The 23,100-nt window shown below is 41.8% G+C and overlaps 1 protein-coding gene across 1 annotated transcript in view; it reads left to right on the forward strand.

Moving 5' to 3' along the window:
* The first annotated feature begins 15,099 nt into the window (after positions 1-15,099).
* The window catches only part of LOC130678859 (uncharacterized), a 32,573-nt gene continuing 24,572 nt past the window's right edge, over positions 15,100-23,100 (forward strand). The window contains exons 1-3 of the mRNA XM_057487955.1: positions 15,100-15,105; positions 15,226-15,459; positions 15,504-16,170. Coding sequence (XP_057343938.1) covers positions 15,100-15,105; positions 15,226-15,459; positions 15,504-16,170 — 907 coding nt within the window. The remainder of the gene's footprint in view (positions 15,106-15,225; positions 15,460-15,503; positions 16,171-23,100) is intronic.

Genomic DNA, 23,100 nt, shown 5'->3' on the forward strand with positions numbered 1-23,100 from the left:
CCCGAGCGCCCCTCCCCCCAGCTCCCGGTGGGAGAACAATAGGCAGAGCGGGAGGGAGACGGAGCCCAGGACTGCCGAACACCCAGCCCCAGCCATCCGGGCCAGAGCGCAGACACAGTATATGCCCAGGGGGCCCTGGATACTGGGAGAACAGGGAGTAAGACCTCTGAGCAGGTGCTGAAGCTGATGCCCCTGTGACAAAGAAAAGCGGGGGCTTTTTGAAAGTCTTAAAGGGACAGGGACTTAACAGCTTGACGGAAACAACCCAGGTCACAGTACAGCAGCTGGAAATTACAGGGAAAACCGGGTGCACTAACCCCCTGGGCAACAGCTCTGAGACCCCTCACGGAGGCAAACAGTCAAGCAGCCCCCCCATCCATCACCCCACCGGGCGCTGCGAAAGCAGAGAAGCAGCCTGAGACAAATTCCGCCCACAGAAAGGGAAATTTCTCCCTCCCGGCCAGGCAAGACACAAAGACCCACTCTACACGCAATTACCCAACACAAGCCACTAGGGGTCGCAGTTGCCCCAGTAAAGAAAGGCCAGTAGTAAGTGAAAATTTTGGCCCTCCCAGCTGACAGTCAATAGCACCTGTCAACATGAAAAGGCAAAAAAATATGATCCAGACAAGACTAACCCAGACAGCTTCGGCATCTGCTACATCTTCCCCTGAGAAGGAATCTGGGGAGATAGATTTAGCCAGTCTACCTGAAAAAGAATTCAAAACAAAAGTCATAACCATGCTGATGGACTTGCAGAGAAATATGCAAGAACTAAGGAAGGAGAATTCAGAAATAAAACAAATTCTGGAAGGACTTCAAAACAGAATGGATGAGATGCAAGAGACCATTAATGGACTAGAAAACAGAGAACAGGAACGCAGAGAAGCTGATGCAGAGAGAGATAAAAGGATCTCCAGGAATGAAAGAATTTTAAGAGAGCTGAGTGATCAATATAAAAGAAATAATATAAGAATCATAGGCATTCCAGAAGAAGTAGAGAGAGAAAAGGGGATAGAAAATGTCTTTGAAGAAATAATTGCTGAAAATTTCCCCAAACTAGGGGAAGAAATGGCCTCTCAGACCACAGAGGTACACAGAACTCCCATGACAAGGGATCCAAGGAGGGCAACACCAAGACACATAATAATTAAAATGGCAAAGATCAAGGACAAGGACAAAGTATTACAAGCAGCCAGAGAGAAAAAAAAGGTTACCTACAAAGGAAAACCCATCAGGCTATCATCAGACTTCTCAACAGAAACCCTACAGGCCAGAAGAGAATGGCATGATATACTTAATGCAATGAAACAGAAGGGCCTTGAACCAAGACTACTGTATCCAGCACGAATATCATTTAAATATGAAGGAGGGATTAAACAATTCCCAGACAAGCAAAAGTTGAGGGAATTTGCCTCCCACAAACCACCTCTACAGGGCATCCTACAGGGACTGCTCTAGATGGGAGCACTCCTAAAAAGAGCACACAACAAAACACCCAACATATGAAGAAGGGAGGAGGAGGAATGAGAAGGGAGAGAAATAAAGAATCATCAGATTGTGTTTATAATAGCTCAACAAGCGAGTTAAGTTAGACAGTAAGACAGTAAAGAAGCTAACCCTAAACCTTTGGTAACCACAAACTCAAAGCCTGCAATGGCAATAAATTCATACCTTTCAATAATCACCCTAAATGTAAATGGACTGAATGCACCAATCAAAAGACACAGAGTAATAGAATGGATAAAAAAGCAAGATCCATCCATATGCTGCTTACAAGAGACTCACCTCAAACCCAAAGACGCGCACAGACTTAAAGTCAAGGGATGGAAAAAGATATTTCAAGCAAACAACAGAGAGAAGAAAGCAGGTGTTGCAATTCTGGTATCAGACAAAACAGACTTCAAAATAAAGAAAGTAACAAAAGACAAAGAAGGACATTACATAATGATAAAGGGCTCAGTCCATCAAGAGGATATAACCATTATAAATATATATGCACCCAATACAGGAGCACCAACATACCTGAAACAAATATTAACAGAACTAAAGGAGGAAATAGAATGCAATGCATTCATTCTAGGAGACTTCAACACACCACTCACTCCAAAGGACAGATCCACCAGACAGAAAATAAGTAAGGACACAGAGGCACTGAACAACACACTAGAACAGATGGACCTAATAGACATCTACAGAACTCTACATCCAAAAGCAACAGGATACACGTTCTTCTCAAGTGCACATGGAACATTCTCCAGAATAGACCACATACGAGGACACAAAAAGAGCCTCAGTAAATTCCAAAAGATTGAAATCCTACCAACCAACTTTTCAGACCACAAAGGCATTAAACTAGAAATAAACAGTTCAAAGAAAGCAAAAAGGCTCACAAACACATGGAGGCTAAACAACACGCTCCTAAATAATCAATGGATCAATGACCAAATCAAAATGGAGATCCAGCAATATATGGAAACAAATGACAACAACAACACTAAGCCCCAACTTCTGTGGGACACAGCAAAAGCAGTCTTAAGAGGAAAGTATATAGCACTCCAAGCATATTTAAAAAAGGAAGAGCAATCTCAAATGAACGGTCTAATGTCACAACTATCAAAATTGGAAAAAGAAGAACAAATGAGGCCTAAGGTTAGCAGAAGGAGGGACATAATAAAGATCAGAGAAGAAATAAATAAAATTGAGAAGAATAAAACAATAGCAAAAATCAATGAAACCAAGAGCTGGTTCTTCGAGAAAATAAACAAAATAGATAAGCCTCTAGCCAGACTTATTAAGAGGAAAAGAGAGTCAACACAAATCAACAGTATCAGAAATGAGAAAGGAAAAATCACAACAGATCCCGCAGAAATACAAAGAATTATTAGAGACTACTATGAAAACCTATATGCTAACAAGCTGGGAAACCTAGGAGAAATGGACAACTTCCTAGAAAAATACAACCTTCCAAGACTGACCCAAAAAGAAACAGAAAATCTAAACAGACCAATTACCAGCAACGAAGTTGAAGAGGTAATCAAAAAACTACCAAAGAACAAAACCCCCGGGCCAGACGGATTTACCTCGGAATTTTATCAGACATACAGGGAAGACATAATACCCATTCTCCTTAAAGTTTTCCAAGAAATAGAAGAGGAGGGGATACTCCCAAACTCATTCTATGAAGCTAACATCACCCTAATACCAAAACCAGGCAAAGACACCACCAAAAAAGAAAACTACAGACCAATATCCCTGATGAACGTAGACGCAAAAATACTCAACAAAATTTTAGCAAACCGAATTCAAAAATACATCAAAACCATCGTACACCATGACCAAGTGGGATTCATCCCAGGGATGCAAGGATGGCACAACATTCGAAAGTCCATCAATATCATCCACCACATCAACAAAAAGAAAGACAAAAACCACATGATCATCTCCATAGATGCTGAAAAAGCATTTGACAAAGTTCAACATCCATTCATGATAAAAACTCTCAGCAAAATGGGAATAGAGGGCAACTACCTCAACATAATAAAGGCCATCTATGAAAAACCCACAGCCAACATTATATTGAATAGCGAGAAGCTGAAAGCATTTCCGCTGAGATCGGGAACTAGACAGGGATGCCCACTCTCCCCACTGTTATTTAACATTGTACTAGAGGTCCTAGCCACGGCAATCAGACAAAACAAAAAAATACAAGGAATCCAGATTGGCAAAGAAGAAGTCAAACTGTCACTATTTGCAGATGACATGATACTGTACATAAAAAACCCTAAAGACTCCACCCCAGAACTACTAGAACTGATATCGGAATACAGCAAAGTTGCAGGATACAAAATCAACACACAGAAATCTGTGGCTTTCCTATATACCAACAATGAACCAACAGAAAAAGAAATCAGGAAAACAACTCCATTCACAATTGCATCAAAAAAAATAAAATACCTAGGAATAAACCTAACCAAAGAAGTGAAAGACTTATATTCTGAAAACTACAAGTCACTCTTAAAAGAAATTAAAGGGGACACTAACAGATGGAAACGCATCCCATGCTCATGGCTAGGAAGAATTAATATCGTCAAAATGGCCATCCTGCCCAAAGCAATATACAGATTTGATGCAATCCCTATGAAACTACCAGCAACATTCTTCAATGAACTGGATCAAATAATTCAAAAATTCATATGGAACCACCAAAGAACCCGAATAGCCAAAGCAATCCTGAGAAAGAAGAATAAAGTAGGGGGGATCTCACTCCCCAACTTCAAGCTCTATTATAAAGCCATAGTAATCAAGACAATTTGGTACTGGCACAAGAACAGAGCCACAGACCAATGGAACAGACTAGAAAATCCAGACATTAACCCAGACATATATGGTCAATTAATATTTGATAAAGGAGCCATGGACATACAATGGCGAAATGACAGTCTCTTCAACAGATGGTGCTGGCAAAACTGGACAGCTACATGTAGGAGAATGAAACTGGACCATCGTCTAACCCCATATACAAAAGTAAACTCAAAATGGATCAAAGACCTGAATGTAAGTCATGAAACCATTAAACTCTTGGAAGAAAACATAGGCACAAACCTCTTAGACATAAACATGAGTGACCTCTTCTTGAACATATCTCCCCGGGCAAGGAAAACAACAGCAAAAATGAACAAGTGGGACTATATTAAGCTGAAAAGCTTCTGTACAGCAAAAGACACCATCAATAGAACAAAAAGAAACCCTACAGTATGGGAGAATATCTTTGAAAATGACACATCCGATAAAGGCTTGACGTCCAGAATATATAAAGAGCTCACACGCCTCAACAAACAAAAAACAAATAACCCAATTAAAAAATGGGCAAAGGAACTGAACAGACGGTTCTCCAAAAAAGAAATACAGATGGCCAACAGACACATGAAAAGATGCTCCACATCGCTAATTATCAGAGAAATGCAAATTAAAACTACAATGAGGTATCACCTCACACCAGTAAGGATGGCTGCCATCCAAAAGACAAACAACAACAAATGTTGGCGAGGCTGTGGAGAAAGGGGAACACTCCTACACTGCTGGTGGGAATGTAAACTTGTTCAACCATTGTGGAAAGCAGTATGGAGGTACATCAAAATGCTCAAAACAGACTTACCATTTGACCCAAGAATTGCACTCCTAGGAATTTACCCTAAGAATGCAGCAATCAAGTATGAGAAAGATCAGTGCACCCCTATGTTTATCGCAGCACTATTTACAATAGCCAAGAATTGGAAGCAACCTAAATGTCCATCGATAGATGAATGGATAAAGAAGATGTGGTACATATACACAATGGAATACTACTCAGCCATAAGAAAAGGGCAAATCCAACCATTTGCAGCAACATGGATGGAGCTGGAGGGTATTTTGCTCAGTGAAACAAGCCAAGCAGAGAAAGAGAAATACCAAATGATTTCACTCATCTGTGGAATATAAGAACAAAGGAAAAACTGAAGGAACAAAACAGCAGCAGAATCACAGAACTCAAGAATGGACTAACAGGTACCAAAGGGAAAGGGACTGGGGAGGATGGGTGGGTAGGGAGGGATAAGGGGGGGAGAAGTAGGGGGGTATTAAGATTAGCATCCATAGCGGGGTGGGAGAAAGGGGAGGGCTGTACAACACAGAGAAGACAAGTAGTGAGTCTACAACAGGTTGCTACGCTGATGGACAGTGACTGTAAAGGAGTATATAGGGGGGACCTGGTATAGGGGAGAGCCTAGTAAACAAAGTATTCGTAAGTATTCGTCATGTAAGTGTAGATTAATGATTAAAAAAAAAAAATGCAGTTCCTATGTGGTGACCTCTAATGAGTTCTACACAATAATATAAAGGACATATAAAAGTGTAGGCAAAGGGTCTGTTTGTGTTTATACAGAGGATCAAAGCCTAATTTGGCTACCCCGAAAATGAACTAAGAAACGATATGAAAGAGAACTTCCAACATCAGCACTCTCGGGAAGACTCATGCCAGAAGATGATCATCAAAAAACCCCAACAAAGATCCACGCACTGCTACAGCTGTAGATGCACTCATCCCACCAGTTCCTGGACTTGCCATGGGAATGAAGGAGATATCTAAGCTGGCCTGTGCATACAGTAAAACAACAAATTTGACTGGATCTATACTGTTGGAACTCAACCAAGAATTAGGAGAAGTGCAAATTGTAGCGCTCCAAAATCTTACAACTACAGACTATTTACTGTTAAAAGAACATATGGGATGTGAACAGTGCCCAGGAATGGGTTGTTTTAATTTGTCTGATTTTTCTCAAACTATTCAAATTCAGTTAGATAATAACCATCATATCATTGATAAGTTTTCACAAATGCCTAGGGTGCCTAACTGGTTTTCTTGGTTTCACTGGAGATGGCTGGTAATTACAGGTATGCTTTGGTTATGTAACTATACTCCTATTATGTTAATGTGTGTGCGCAATTTAAGTAGTAGCTTAAAATATATACATGCTGAAGTTACTCTACAAGAAGATATGTCAAAGAAATAATCAATCTTCCCATGTTTTCTCCCGCCTGCTACTTCTATAGCTTTTCTTCTTCCTTCCTAATTACAACGAATTCTTAAATAGAATTCGTGCCTCATATCAAATTTACCGAGTATCATAACTCCTCCAAGTGGTAAAGATACCTCAAGACAAATGCTGGGCATAGAAGCCACAGGGCATAAATATGCAAAGAAATAAAAAGCTAACCATTTCAAACAATAAGGCTTCTCTCTCACTTACCAACTTAACATTTCCCTGTGTGGCCCCGGAAGATGACTGGTTAGCCAGAGACGGGTAAGATTCCTCAAGGGAGGAACAACCTAAGACAGGCACAGTCGCAGGGGGGTCATCAGGTGAGAAATTGGGGATCAACAGAGGTGAGGCTTAGAACCTCACCCCCCCTGTTCTGAGAGAAATCTTCTGCATATGTGGATGTTTTATTGCCCTTGTCTAGCTTGGATTAACACATAGTCTACAGGCACACACCTGATCATCTACATTTGCTCTCTTACAACACTAAACTATGTTTTCTACCTTTATGTTGTATCTACCTACCACTTCAGCATCTTATTAAAAATAATAAAGAGAGAAATGTGGTATCCACATATAAATCAAGTATAAAAATCAAATGTGTATTCATATTTGAACTGACTGTTTATAGTTCATAATGCATGAGCAAAACCAAAAGTTTCTGTGATGACTGCCCTTGTACTGTTCACCATGTAACTTATTCACTATGTAAGAATTTGTTCTCCATGTAAGAACTTGTTCGTTATGCTTCAGAAGATTGGAGACTGACGAAAATTAGGCTTGGGGTGGATTAATGATTGTGCATTGAGCATTGACTCCCCTATACAGAATTTTATTGTTGTTAACAACCATTTGATCAATAAATATGAGAGATGCCCTAACAACAACAACCAAGAAAAAGTACACACTTCCAATTGTAAAATAAATAAGCAACTGGGATGTAATGTATAGCATAAGGAATATAGTCAAAATATTGTAACAACTTGGTATGGTGATAGCTGGTACTTAGAATTATCATGTATATAAATGTTGAATCACTGTGTTGTACACCTGAAACTAATGTAATGTAATACTGTGTGTCAACTACCCTTCAATAAAAAATAATTATCTAAAAAAAAAAAAAAAAAAGAATGACACTCTGTGTGTCCAAAAGGAGCTCTAGTCCATGAGGAAAGCTGCCAGGGACAGCATTCGAGCCTCTTCACACAGGCATAACTTAACTATATAGTTAATTCCTAGTCAGTAGCATTTGTACTTAACCACCTCAATGAACCAAGCTTGAAGGAATTTAAAAGGAAATTTAGCTTAAATACAAAAATAAAATTTTATTGTGTTAAACAATGTTTAAATATTCTTTTATTAACTTAAGACACACGCATTCATACTTCTCCCGAAGAGGTCGGGCACGGCAGCATGGCTCCTGGGCCCGGGATGTGTGATTTTGGAATGATGGAAGAATGGGGAAGGGCTGAAGGCCCTATAGGGAATAAAAAACAAGAATTTTTAAGTGTGGTTTCCTAACACATACTCGGGGCCATCTGGCCTAGAGTGAGTTCAGGTAGGTGGGAGAAACAGCAGAGGGAAGAGGTCTTTGTGTCCCCTCAGCCCCATCCTCTTGGGCTGCCAGCCCTTAAAAGTCAAAACACCATTTAATAGCTGTAAAGTGGTGCTACTGTCCACTTTGTATTCTAGGCCCCAGAAACTTGAAACAGTTAAGTCCAGCATTACCAACATGCCGCCACTCACACAATTTGATTCTTCCTCTAAACTCAATTTAAAGAGCAATAGACAAGCATCAAAGTAACAGGACAAAGCTTTACACATACAATCCGGGGAGGCAGCTGAGCCTGGTGAGGCCTGTGGCAAGGTGGGCCAGGAGGCAGCTAAAAGTGGTGGCGGACACCCTGCCTGCCCCAAGGGCTTCCCTCCTTGGATCAAGGCATTGCCCCAGGATCTGCCAGGCTAACAGTCTTGAACCACCAAGCTTTTAGGGGCCAAACTGGCAGAGGGTTGGGGCAAAACACCGACTTGGACTTGGCAGGAGGAAGAGAGCAGCACAGGTGGCACCACCCACACAGATCTCCAAGGCAAAGCCAGATTCAAGATCATTTAAAGAGAGATCCTGCAAGGACCCAGTGAGGGGCAAAGCAGCAAGAAATGGAGAAACAAAAGTCCCCTTAAGGGACCAGAGGAAAACCAGTTACTAGCCCAGCACGGTAAAGCTTCAGGGATAAACCACTTCCCCGACCTGATTAGATGCACATCAGAGCTGCTGCAGGTGGGCCAGGGCTGGACCCGGCACCCTCCAGCGAAGACGGCTCTGGCAGGTGGGGAGAGGGAGGCCGCCTGACGAAGCTTATATACTAAACGAGTTGGGGAAGTAAAGTAGACCATATTACAGATGTTTCTTGGATTCTGTCCAGCCTCACCAGTGGAACCATTGAAGTAAAGAAAGGTATTAATTTGCTGCCAATTCAGATAAAAACAAAGTTTGCTGAGTGAGGAAATTAAGGAGCAAGCAGTGTATTTTCTGTCCCTGATGGTTCCCTGGGTTAACAGGCTACTTACTTCTGGTTCTAAATTTCTAGGAATAATTCAGACTTGGATCTACAAAGTAAGTACAGAAATCCAGCTGAGGACTCAGCAATTTTACTTCTGAGTAGTATTGAAAGCTGCAATTGATTCCCCAATATCCATTTTTTGCTGGAAGATTTGTCTCTGGCTAGTGGTTCTCAAGCTTAGCCTCAATCAGAGGCCCTACAGTGGGGTGTATTTCAAATATATCAATGCCTAGGTCCTAACCAATACCCGTTAAATCAGAGTCTAGAGGTGGGTTAGGTGTAAAATTTCCTGGGGCAATTTTAATGTACAACCACCAGTGTAAACCACTGGTTTAAGAGATCCCTTTTGCACAGGGAGATACCACTTCACATCCATTAGGATGACTATTACTAAAAACAAACAAAACAGGAAATAACAAGTGCTGGAGAGGATGTGGAGAAATCGGAACGCTTGTTCGACATGGGTAATAATGTTGCTAGTGAGAATGTGTAATGGTACAGCCAATGAGGAAACAATATGATATTATGTATATTTAACCACAATAAGGAGAGAGAGATCTCCTTTTCAAGATTGGGTATGAGACCCAATTCAGGCCAATGACATGAGGGGAGATAGCTCCTGGTGGGCTTCTGAGAAAAGTTTCCTGATCCTAGAAGACAGCTGCAGGATGAGATGCACTCCCTTGCTTCTCCGACCTAGCATCTAGGACTCTAGCCATCTGGGAACCAGCCTGAGGATGAACCCAACACGCAGGGCAGCAGACAGATGGAAAGGTGTAAGTCCTTGAGGTCATTAAGCTCCTGATACAATGGACTCAAGTCAGTCTTATCTAAGGGCTTATAGTTGTTAGAAACAGGACATTAGGTCCAAAATGGAGTCATTTATGCTAAGCCCCACATAACCAAACTGAAACTTACAGTTTCAGCTCCCCCAGAAATACGATCTGAAAGCAGTCAGTCAGGACTCACCTGGTCAACACTACTGATATACCCTGCCTGATAGACCCCCGCCATCCCCTGAGGGCATAAACCTTGCCACACCAATCCACCTGTTGCTAGGGTAACTGCTTTGTTCTTGCTCCCTTCTGCCCATAAAAGTCCTTCCTTTGATTTAACTCCCCAGAGCTCCATTCTATCTGCTCCATTGGATGCTGCCCAATTCATGAATTGTTGAATAGTGGCAATAAGGTATTTAAAATTTATTCACTTGAATTTTGTTTTTTAACATGGTTATGTAAGATAATACATTTCTTCTGATTAAATCCAGTTAAATTTCTGTAACTTGCTTCTGACAGTATCCAGACACTTGTACAAGTACTGTGGGTATAACAAAAATTTGGAAATAACCTAAAAGCCTAAAAGGGAAATGGGTGAATAAAGAAGAGGTATAAACATTGATGGAGTTACTCTATCACAGTTAAGAGACAAACACATGGCATGAAAGCAGGTTTTATGTATGATATATGAATTTTAAAACAATAAGGTGATTTTCATTGATTTATATGTTGTATATGTGAATGTTTCTAAATAGATTAAATGGATCACATTTCATACATGATAGCCTGTTGGAGAGGGTAGAATTTGATTGGGATGGGAGTAAAAGAGGCAACATATGTATTAGAACTATTTTATTTCTGATCTTAAAACATAAAACAAGGTGATCAGATGTTAACAATGGACAATCTGAGGATTCTACATAGGTATGTGTTTGTGATTCTTGATACTATTCTATATTTACAAATTCTCAAAGTGAAAAGAAGATCCTTTCCCCAGGGCTACCCATGGCCCAAACAAATTTAACTAAGGAAGGCAGAAAAAACCTTCAATAAAGACATAGGAATCAAGTCTAAAGTCTATTTAATTACAAGTGGGCTTTACTTGTTCAGAAAACTTGCCTTTTTTGTTGGTATGAGAATTTTTAACATTCTAACTTTTTATTGGGAAATAATTAAAGACTCCCCCAAAATTGCAAAAATATTACAAGAGGTCCCCCATCACCCTACTTTCCCCAATGGTAACACCTTGTGTAACTATAATACACTATCAATACCAAGAAATTGACATTGCCCTGATACAATTAAGTAGACTGTATACCTTACTGTGATTCACCTGTTTATCCTTTCTTTTATTTTTAATGTCTTTAAGTTACAAAAGCAAGTTGCTCATCAACGGAAGAATGGATAAATAAGAAGTGGTACATCCATGGAATATTATTTGGCCATAAAAAGGAATGAAGCTCTTACACCTGTTACAACATGGATGAACCGTGAAAATATGATGCTGGTGAAGGCAGCCAGACACAAAAGATTATCTATTATTTGATTCCATTAGTATGAAATGACTGGAATGGGTGAATCCTAGAGATAGAAATGAGATTGGTGGATATGGGGACAAGGAGGACAGGAGAAAGGGGAGCGTGTTCCCATGGGAATGGGAAGCATTCATATAATGATTACAGGAGACCTTGTGCCACGGTGAAAATGTTGGGGAACTAGATGAAGGTGGTAGCTGCACAAACATTGTGATTACACTAAACACCACTGACTTGTTCACTTTAAAGTGGTTAATTTTATGTTATATAAATTTCACCTCATTAAAAAGTTTTTGAAAAAAGCAATTTGCTTATTGTAGGAAAACCCAAACATAATAGTATAAGTACAAAGTTGCACTTTCTTCTTCTCCCAGCTGCTCTCCTCTCCACATCCAATCCCACTCCACAAATACACCTTCCATTAACTGTTTAATATTTAACTGTCCACATTTCTAAAAGTTTTAAAAAAGTACAAAAAGATGCATGTGTCTCTTTCTCTCCCAAATGTTTACTGAGCACTTTATCCACGCCAGGCAATGATGCAGGTGACTGGAGCACAGTCTGATGCAATTAATTTTCTGCTAGGAGGAGAAGGGCAGTAAGCATGGGAACCAGTAGGAATTTCAGATTGTGTAAGTGCTGTGAAAAAATAAACCTAGGTAAGAAGGTAGAGAGTGACATGGGTTGGTGGAGGGCCAGGGTGGCTAGGAGAGGCCTCTGAGCTGAGGACACAGTATCTGAATTGAATGTGAATGAGCTAGAGAGGTGAAGGTCTAAGGAAAGAGCATGCCAGAGAGAGGGAAAAACTATATACTTTTAAAGAAATAGGATTGTATGAGAGAGATTGATTTACTGTTTATTCCACCACTATATCATTGTTCTTTCCCTGCTTTGCCATATATTATAAATGTATTTCTATGTTCACACTTTGTCTCTTTCACTCCTTTAATAGCTGCATATTATTACATAATATTGATATACTATTACTTAGCTAATCATTTCCCTGTTGAGGGACATTTAGGTTGTTTCAAGTTTGGAGCTACTGCAAACATGCTGGAAAGGATACCTTTTCACCCTTGGGCATAGAAAACATTTCCAGGAGTTGGGACTGCTGCATCAGGGTCCATTCACGTGAATGCGTTTTCACCCACTAAACCCTGGGACAGCTGTGACTTTTCGTATTGGCCTCGTGTTCAGAAGTATAAAAGAGAAAAATATTTTTTAAAAGACAAAAAAGATTGGCTTCTCTCTCTGAGGTTGCCCGCACTTTCTGAGTGCATAATTTTAACATTTTCCCAGTGTTTCAGCGTGCCTCTCTCCCCGAAGTAGCCCACACTCCTCTTTCTCTGAGTATGCACTTTCTCTCTTCAAATAAAACTTATGCCTTTCAAGGCACCTCTCCTTCTTGAGGTCACCTGCACATTTTCTCTCTTTAAGCAAGCAACTTTACATGAAACATTTACTATGCTTCAAAAAAAAAGAAAAAAAGATTTAAAAAACAAACAAAATGCTGTGCAGTTGACTAAAAGTTACAAATACTGAGACCCTGATTCAATTTAAAGGTAGAATAGCTAAGGGAGGAGAGGAAAACCACATAGAACAAGAGTTAACTACTAGGAATGCCAGGGGGTGGAATTTGTACTGGGCAATGGGAATGATGTGTCGTGAAATGCCTCAGACCATGAATAAGCATAGCTTTTCAAAGTTAAGCTGTTGTTAAGCTAATGTGTGCACATTCACAGAAAATAGCAGGATGCCCTTGGAAAAACTTTCTTAAAGTTGATCATCCTGTGTCTCAACAGCCCTAGATGAGTATAGAAGGGCAGTGTCCTCCTAAACTCCCTATTGATTCACTCGTTCGTTCATTAAACACTTACTAAGCATGTTTTCTATGCAAAGCATTCTATTGGGCATTGGGAACATAAAGAAGATGAAGAAAAAAGCCCCTGACCTCGAGTTGCTCAGTTTTAGCACGACAGTAATTATCAAGAAGAGCTTCTCACTTTCCTGCTGGAGCAGTGCCTCAACCCTGGCAGGTCAAAATGTTTGAAAACCAATGGAGTGGATTCTTTCCTGAATATCCATAATTATTCTATTCAGGGACAGGGAAGTTAATGACATCTACTGCTTTTCTCATCTGCAAGCTTAGCAGTTTCTGCCCTTGTCCCTAGAAAAAGTACCAGGCACAAAGAAACACTGCTAATTTAATTAGAGGTGAAGAACTAACCAATCAGCATGAGCATACGGAGCCCTATTGGGGATATATCTTGAGGTATGGCATCCTACAGTGTGGTTCACTATTTGAGTAAGCTGCTTGCGTTGACATTTTCTTAGGAGCAGGTTATGGGGTGCAAACCTTGAGTGAGAAGGTGCTTTATTTTAGACACACTGTATTTTATTTTTGTTGTGAATGTAAGATAAAAATATTAACTAATTCAAGAGTAAAGCAGGTTTCCCATATATGAAGGTCTGATTTTTATGTCAATTGTTAATATATTTCTGTAAATCTGAGGACAATCATTTGAAAGTGGGACACTCTTAGGAAAGATTCTATTGGGTCTTCAGAGAACTATATTAATAAGCTGTAACCAGAACTTTGTATTAATCAGAGGAATACATTATCTATTATTGGAGGGAAAAATCAATGTCCAGATTCCAGGGGTTATGGACCACAGGCCTGAGGAGACACTGACAGCCAGCTTTGCTATTATAACAGAGGTTTCCTTACAGTTACAGTTGCCTAAGTGTTGTGTATTTTTTAAAGTATCCATAAAATTGCCAGTTTAATGTTAAACACAATTTCAAACCACTTTAGTGTAAGACTTATTTTAATGCATACCTGACAGCTTCGTTTTTGACCTACCTCATTAAGCTGAATTCCCTTTTATCTTTAAAATACAAATATTAAAAAATAAAATTCACCTCTAAATCGAGATTTGGACCTTAACATAAAGTTAAGAACCATCTTTTCCATGTGTCCAAGCCTTTGCTCTGTAATTCTTAGAAGGTTAGTTGCACTCTGTCTAGACTCCTTGCAGAAAAATCTCGACAATGTTTTTATCTGATTTGGACTCCACATGGGTGAATTACAGGAAAACAACAGATGCTCAGGGCAACGTTATTTTCCTACTTCATGCAGTTGGGTCTAAGTATTTATCTTTGTCTTTCATTCGTGCTTTTCCCATATTTACCTAAATGCACCCAGTCACGGTGAGATGCAGTCATTGAAGTACTGCGGTTATACTTACAGCAAATCTGGCCATTCAAAAGAAAACCACTTCATTTAATGGTGCATAAAGAAGCTAGACGCACCAAACTCACCCTAATAGTTGGGTACAGCTGGGTACGTCATGGAATATGGCAATCCTGTTTAATTTGCAAAGCCGGGAGGAGGAAGGGATGGAAAAGTTTGGAAGACTCGTCAAACAGACAGTGAATCGTCAAGGGTTTCCAGTTAATAATGCCCTCTGTTGGCGCTGAGCCTGGACCCGAGCGCCCTACCAGCCACATTGTAGGTTAAGTTATAATGTCTTGCGGTTTATTGTCTCTTCTACCAAATGAATACATGAAATGAGAGACGCTCTAAATTGGGCGTCTTAATGTAGGACAAAATCTTGCTCGAGGCGGGGAGAAGAAAGGTGGGAAGAGAATGAAGGTAGGGAGACTGTGAGACAGAGAACGCTCAGGTGAAAGGGAAGGAAGGGATGTCCAGTGGTTGAAAGCTTTATCCCCCCGTAGAACTACTGTCGGTTTTCCCTCATCCTGTGCCTCACAGGACAGAGTGGACCGCCGGCGAGGGCTGAAAGGCTCTGGATCAGAGGCCCCGCACGGACCCGCGCCAAGACCGAACCCTGCCGCTGCCCCACCCGGTGACAGGTGGAGCTGCGAGGGCGACCAGGTCCCCGCCTCTTTGCGCTGCCTGCCAGGAGCCGGAGCCTCTTCCGGTTGCTTCAGGCCACGGAACTCCGACTCACATCGCCCCCGGGAAAACCGCAGCGGGGTCGCGCAGGCCCTGTTGGAACTCGTAGTTCCGTCTTTGGCCGTGCTTCATAGCCGGAAGCGGGGACGAACGGAGCCGAGAACTACCGAGGCTCAGGTAAGGGTGGCGGCGAAGGGTCAATCTGCGCTGGGCGTGGGGTGGCCGGTGAGGCAGTTGGAGGTGCCTGGGTTGGGTGGGAGGATATCGGCTGGCCCACACGAGCAGGGTTGAGCTGCCGCCGCCGTTGTCGCGAGTGTGGAGTGGGGACTGGAGCTGCTGCCGCAGCGACTCCGGGGACTCTGTCGCTAGCCCCCAGCCCTTCTGCCTCCCACTTCCCCGGGTCAGCGCGGCCTGCTCCTCCCCGGCTTGTTGCCCCCTCCTCCATTTCCCGCCCTCTCTTCATCACACACGCGGCCCCTCCCCGATCGTGGATCCGGGCAGTGGCGGCGGCGGCGGCGGGAGCAGCAGGGACTCAGCGCCCGACTGCTGGGACCAGGCGGACATGGAAGCCCCCGGGTCGGGCCCGTGCGTTGGCGCCGGCGGCCGCCGAGGCCCAGCGTGAGCACCTCAGTGCGGCCTTAAGCCGGCAGCTCAACGTCAATGCTAAACCCTTCGTGCCCAACGTCCACGCCGCCGAGTTCGTGCTGTCCTTCCTGCGTGGCCCGGCCCAGCCGTCGCCACCCCCGGCTGGCGCCGGCGCCAACCACCACGGAGTCGGCAGTGGCGCGGGAGGCCCTTTGGGTAAAGGGGCCGGGACGTGGGAGCAGCCGAGCGGGAGGCCGGAGCCCACCTTGGGGTGGGGGGACGCGTCTGCGGCTCGCCCCGCAGGGCGGGGAACGCGCGGCCTCGAGGCCCGGCGGCACGTGGGGCGCTGACAGCGGTGCCGGGCGCGGGCAGCCCTAGGTGGGGCGCCCTGGCGTGGCTGAGGGCCTTGAGGAGCGGTAGCCGCATGTCGGCGACATGGGAGGGATCTAGAGCCCGTCCCTTCCCCGGGGGCCGCAGCTACCCACTAGAACTGAGAACCGTATGGGACGGAGAGGGGACGGCGGCCATCAGTGCCACGAGGCCCAGACGTGGGACAGATGGAGCCAGGAGGTGGGTGGGCGTTGAGCGAGCCAGACCCGAGGAGCTGGGAGGACGAGCACCCAACTTTTCCCTTCACCTTATGCCTAGGCGAGAGAGCGTTTCTTGCTCCAACTTCTATTACTGAAACTGTAATTAACGTTTTGGGTATCTGGCACCGAAGTGTCCTGAAGGAATCCCAAGATGCATTGCAGTCTTGTGATCCGGCAGAAACTGTTGGCCATCACTTCAGAGATCTTTTAGTCCTCAGCATTGTGTAAGCTTGTGAAGTTCACAGTGTCAAAAGTAAGAGTTCCTCCCATAATGTGTATAGGAAACTACATTGATTTGTTTTCCCTTTTTCTTAAGTGGGACTTCTCGCCTTAATGACACGTTTAGAATTTTAAATGTGTCAAAACCGGATACCTTATTCAGGCTGCTTGGTATTGTAAGTCACTCTTTATGTTCACGTGTCAGTAATTAGTCTGTTCAGATACTTGGTATTATAGCTTAATAGTTGTCACGTGCCATTCTGACCATAGCTAGTAGAATGTTTTGTGTGGTTTCAAGTCAGGTTTGGTCTTTAAAAAGCTTTCTGTATTTAGGGGCTGCTTAAGTGATAGGATGACAGGCTTTCGGGTACTGATCTTCTGGGAATGTCAAATGAGTGAAGTTAACTATTCTCCCCTGTATAAAAAAGTGCTTATTTTACGAACTGTCAATATTGGCTTAAAGAGAGAAAGGAATGTACCTTGGTGAGCCAGGGTATTGGTGAACCGGATCACAGATGTTCCTAGCAGTTTGTGAGAATAGATTGTTGATTTCTCTGAAGTTCCACGTTGTATTTCATAGATAAATGGACATCATGAAAGTGCTCTGGGAGTTTAGCTTCTTCAGAAACTTGCTACAGTTTTCTGTGTAGAGGCAGAGAGTTTGGAGAAGTACTTCTGTGAAGTAAGTACATATATGAGCACAGTTTGAATTTGGTTGTTTGATTTTACTTGATGTTTTGCCTTTGAACAAGAAAGCTTAGCTTTTATTTCTTTGCTTAGATCAAGCCATCTGGCCTACTTAAATAAAGTTCACTTACCAACCCCTAAAAGTGCCCGGTTCCCCATACCTTATCATGCAGATTCCTTTTATCCAGCCATTTTCTTTTTTCTATTTTGGCCGTCCCTCCTCACTCTGGAGCCACCAGCACCACTCTGGCTAGACTTGGAACTCCATTTCCAGCTTGTCCATCCATCAGCCAGTGAGTCAGGGACAGCCATCCTCAGAGCAGTGATTTGGAGTAGACATTGTTGGGTGACTAGGCTTTACCTGTTAGGTAGAAGAGCTGTCTTTCCTCTTACTGGCATGTGCCAACTTGCTGGTTTATTCTTAATCCTTTTCTCTGTGACACTGTTAGAAGTGGAGATGTAAAAATATGTAAGGAAGCGGTTATAAGAAAAGTACTTTCTTTGTTACTTGGTGGTCAGTTTTTTTCAGTTTTATCAAACTATTTTGGTCTTACTGACTTTGTCAACTGCTTCTACAAAATGCCAGTTCATATTTTAAAAAGTGCCCTCTTTAGGGTTGTCTATTTGGAAAAGAATGGTTTCTAAACTGAGGTCCAGAGAGATGTGGGACTGTTGGATTGCATGTTTGAACCCATACAGGTCCATAAAGTACCACCATCGTAGCAGAGAACTATGCATGGAAGAAGCAGAGAAAAAATTGAAACTTGCCCTTAGAAATTGACAAAGGGGGAGCCATAAAAGTTGCAAGCTTTTTATAGTGATGAAATAGACACAAGGGGAGCATGTTTTCTTTGGTTGTTAAGCCCTTGTTGAAATTTGTGGTGGGTCCCTGTTTTTAAGCTGTATAGGAGGAAGAGCTCTTGAAGGAGGAAGTCTAGAGGTAGAACACTGAATGACTTCTTAAGTGTTCCTGTCCAGGATGAATATCTGTCGTTTCTCCTGAAAACAGGCTAGTTGGGTTTTAGTTTTTGCACCGTGTCATCCACCTTAAGTAGAAGGCTACTGGGTGGTTATGCCTGTTTCCAGCCTCCTAAGTAAAAACTTGGGATTCGGTGTTGATCTTAGCTCTCTGAAAAAGTAATACAGGTTTCCAACAGAATGATTAAGTAGAATACAAATTAAGTGTAACCAAGTGTAATTCATTTAAGTTCAATTCTCTGTGGATCCAAGTAAATTGACTACGTGATACTCTTTAAAGTAGAGGTCCTGAAATGAATGAAAATGTGGAAGACAAGGGTTCTGTGTAAGAGAACAAACATTTTCTATGCTAGAATGTACTTATTTTGAGTTTCAATTTGCACACAGTTCATTCTTTTTTATTGTTGAATGAGAAGTAAGTTTAGCGATTTAATTCAGGATTACTTGGTGTCTTAGTCCATTTGGGCTGCTGTGTAGTACAGTACCACAGATTGGGTAGCTTGTAAACAACAAAATTTATCCCTCACAGTTCAGGAGTCTGGAAGACCGCGATCAGGGTGCCACCCTGGTCAGATGAGGGCCTCCTTCCCTCTCTCAGATCAGATTGCTGGCTTCTTGTTCTCACATGGTGGAAGGGGCAAGGGAGCCCCTGGGGCCTCTTTTATAAAAGAGCTGTTTTGTGAAATTCGTCAGGGCTCTGCCGTTATGGCTTACGGCCTCCAAAAAACCCTACCTAAGTCCAATACATGGGGCATTAGAATTTCAACATATGAATTTTTGAGGGGGACACAAAAGTTTTAGAGCATAGAACTTGGACTTGTAGAACATCCAGGCTTCTCTAGTAATGGTGTGGTGTCCTTTCCACCATCGCACCCTTAGCATCTCTCAGAACTCTGCCAGTAAAAAATGAGTATAGAATAAAACCAGCAGTCCTCAGAGGAGAAACTATCTCCAAAACGTAGCACATTGTATTATGGAATCTGAATTTTAAAGAGAAATGTTCTGTTTCATAGTACTTGGTTTTTGATGGATGTCTTTTTATGGGGAAGGGATTTTCTTCTTTTTTTAGTGACAGATATAATTCACATATCACAGAATTCACCATTAAGTGTATGCTTCAGTGGTTTTTAGTATATGCACAAAGTTAAAGCAACTGTCACTAGTACGTGGTGGATGCTTGTTAATCACTGAGTAGTCTCAAAAGTGACCTCTTCAGGGTCACCAGAGTAGAGTGCAGAATCTTACATAATTGTTTTGTTCAGAAGGCCTCTTAGACTTTATTATGATTTTAAGTGATACCTGTTGACTAAGAGATAAGTTTAGACAGAAGATAGATGAGGTTCTTGACTGGATTTTCCTTTTCCCATGAGACTGAAATCTCTGCAGTAACAAAGTCTTCAGTGGGACAGTAAGTAAAGTAGGCAGAGAAGGTGAGGGGAAAATACTGTTCTAGGAGTGTTATTTCTTTTCCTACCTCGTTTTCTAGCTAGTTACTTCTTACCTTGACTTAACCAATTATTAGATTTGGACTCTTATTTCCTGATTTTACATGCTTGCAATGGCTCCAGCGTGAGGATTTAGGGAGTAAGTGAAGGTATTACATGAACCAGCACTTTCCTTGTGAGCAGCTATTTGAACTGGTAAGAAATTTTGATTGAGAATAGACCCTCTTTGGAGCAGCTTTTATTTACTGCAGCTTTTGTACATGGCTTTCTTCTGTCCCTTGTTTTTCACCTTCTCTGGAATTGTACTGCAAGAAAAGTTAGCGATTAAAATTTCTCAGGGCGAGTTAGGGAAGTAGAGTAGATGACAAATTTTAAGCCTTGTTTTGTTTTTGTTTGCTGGGGAGGAAATGTCTTAAAGTGTTAAAATATTACTGTTTTTCTAGTCGAAGAGAAAGGAATGAAAAGGATTCGATAGTCTTTTGTGGTGAGTTAGCAGTATTAGAATGGAATTTTTTGAGATGTAAGTCTGGTTTCTGCTCAGAATGATGTATAGCAATTAATGAACAAACATTTTTGTGTTTACATAATGCAGGATACTGTGCCGGGCACTTGAAGTGACACCACAAGATGAATTAATCGTAGTCCTGGAGTCTAGAAAGAAGTCAGACCCCCAATTTACTCTAATGGAAGACATAATGTGCTTGAGAGGGTTTCAAAGCTGAGCAGAGGATTTGTTCATAGGTGCCCTTTGTAACTCATTTCAATCTTGTTATACTAATCGTAAACCTAGAGATACATTTTTTGGTACCTGTTCTTTGTTAATACCATAGTGTTTTTTAAGTTCAGATATAATTCACATAAAATTTACGTTTCTTGTGTTTCGGTATTTTATTTCAGCTTGCTAGGAATTTGCTAGAGTAGAGCATCAGTTACCTTTTTACACTGCTTGGTGCTCATACCTAACAGTGAGTTACTGCCATTATGAAATTTTGATTGAGAATAGACCCTCTTTGGAGCACCTTTTATTTACTGTTATGTCTATTGGGCATGTTAATTAAGAATTTCATCATTAAATTCACAGTTCTTAAATTATTGGGAAGCAAGAATATGGCCACTAGGTGAAAGTTCTTGATTATTCTGACATCCTTAGGCTTCTTTTTAAGCTGTCATTTGTTGATTCATACCAAAGCTTCTTAAAAGTGGTGTCCTTGTTTTCAGTATATTTTAACAAAGCAGGATACGCTGTAGGTGTATTTTTTTCCTAAGTGACTTTGTTTTAGAAAATCTAGTTGTCACAGTACTCCAAGTTGAGCCAGTTCCCCATCATAATTCTGCTTTCTAGGTGAGAGAAACTAAGGATTTCTTGAGCATCTTTCACCAGCCTAACCTAAGAGTGGTTACACCCAATCCAAACCACATTCCAATCAGGTAATTGTAAGCCACTCGCCTTGAAACAAGCAGAAAGTGCATGCCTTAGAATGTTGTTGGTGCAATTTCTGCGTTGACCGTTTCTATAGAACCACAGTGGGCCACTGTACTACTCAGTGGTGTGTCCAGCTCCTTTGGATGGTTGGTTGTCTGCAAAGTATTTTAAGTTCACCTACAGCATTTTTGAAGTAAATGGGGTATAAATTATAAATAAACCTATGTTTTAGGGTTGTTTGAAAAACATAGTGGATCTTAGTTACTCTACAGAAAGCCCACTCAGGTGGATGTGTGTCATTGCTTTTAGTGAATGAATAGTTCTTAGAATGTTAGGGCTGGAAGTGACCCTGGCAGTAGTACAGTCTTGTCAGAGAAAGAAACTGAAGCCTACAGATACTCAGTGACTCTGATTCAGCAACAGTGGAGTCTGGAATCTGTTTGCCAACTGCTAGCTTAGTGCCCTTTCCATTACACTGTGCTGTTGACTGGGGAGAAGGGCATCCCTGGGGCTAACCTCTTGACCACCAGCCAGCATGGATTTCCTGAGAGAGGCCCTAGAATTTGCCTTTCTTGTGTTTATTCTTCAAAAGTTTTGTTAATATGGGGCTTTGAAAAGTTTGTAATAATAAACTTATTGAGCAGTTACTTGCTTCATATGCTTTTGCCTTCACAACAATCTCTTGAGGTTATGTTGAGTCCTTTTATAGATAAGAAAATTAAGGCTCAGAAAAGCTAAATAAATGAGGTGACATCTCCTAGTAAGTGGAGGAGCCAGGGTTAGACTCTACGTCTGATTTCAAAGCTTATTCTAGTAATAATAACTCAGCTAGTCTTCTCCCTGTGATTTGCTATGAAAAGGTCTTTTTGGCTGAGACACTTTTTCAGAAACTGAGTCCGTGAGATTGTGGCCTATGGCACAGCCTCCCTGTTCTTTCTCAGTAGTAGCACGGTGACATTGTGATAAGTAGGCAATGCTCTACTTTGAAATTACTTCTTCCTACATTTTAGGAAATAATGTGAGATAATTTGAAACAGCTCTGTTCACCGCTATAGCATTGTACCTTTTTATTTTGAGAGCATAGGTAGTTAAGGCAAAACCATGGACATTTCATGTGTTGTGTGGGCGTTCGGTTGTGATGTCTGCCTTTACTGGTTTTCAGTATTGTCTGTGGGAGAAAAATACCTCAGGCAGGCGGATTTGGTTGGGAGTGTGTGGTCATCTGGGTGCTAGAGAATTTTTAGTTCCTTACGCAAATTGTACTTCAGCATCTCTTCAGTATTGTTTCTCTAACCCCTTCTTGGAAAACTGACACATACAAAGTTGTTTTTAGTCTATTGAACCCTGATGGAAATGCAGTAAATATATAGGTGGATTGCTACAGATGGTGAGAAAACTGAAGTGATAAGACTGTAAGGAACTAGTGACCTCTGAAAACCAAAAGAAACGGCTGCAGTCCAGGCACAATGAATTACAAACTTACTCGGTACATACACCGTTTCAGCCTGTGGAGACTTTACAGGAGATGGGAAAAGGCCCTGTATTTCAGAAAACCACACTCATTCTGGAAGTTTCTAATGTCTTAGGGAACGAAAACTGAGATCTGTGTGTGGGTGTGCTTACAGCTGCAAGAAGGGTCCTACCCTAGAGGAGCTCAGAAGAGCCATCATAAGCTGGGTAATGGGGTGGGTGGGGGATGGGATAAAAGTGGAAAGATTTGTACTACAATTGAGATTCCTTAAGAGAATCTAGAACTGTGCACTTATGGCTCTTTAAATTAATTAAAACTAAATGTTTCAATTTA

This window comes from Manis pentadactyla, chromosome 10 (genome assembly GCF_030020395.1).
Source record: "Manis pentadactyla isolate mManPen7 chromosome 10, mManPen7.hap1, whole genome shotgun sequence".
Lineage (NCBI taxonomy): Eukaryota > Metazoa > Chordata > Mammalia > Pholidota > Manidae > Manis > Manis pentadactyla.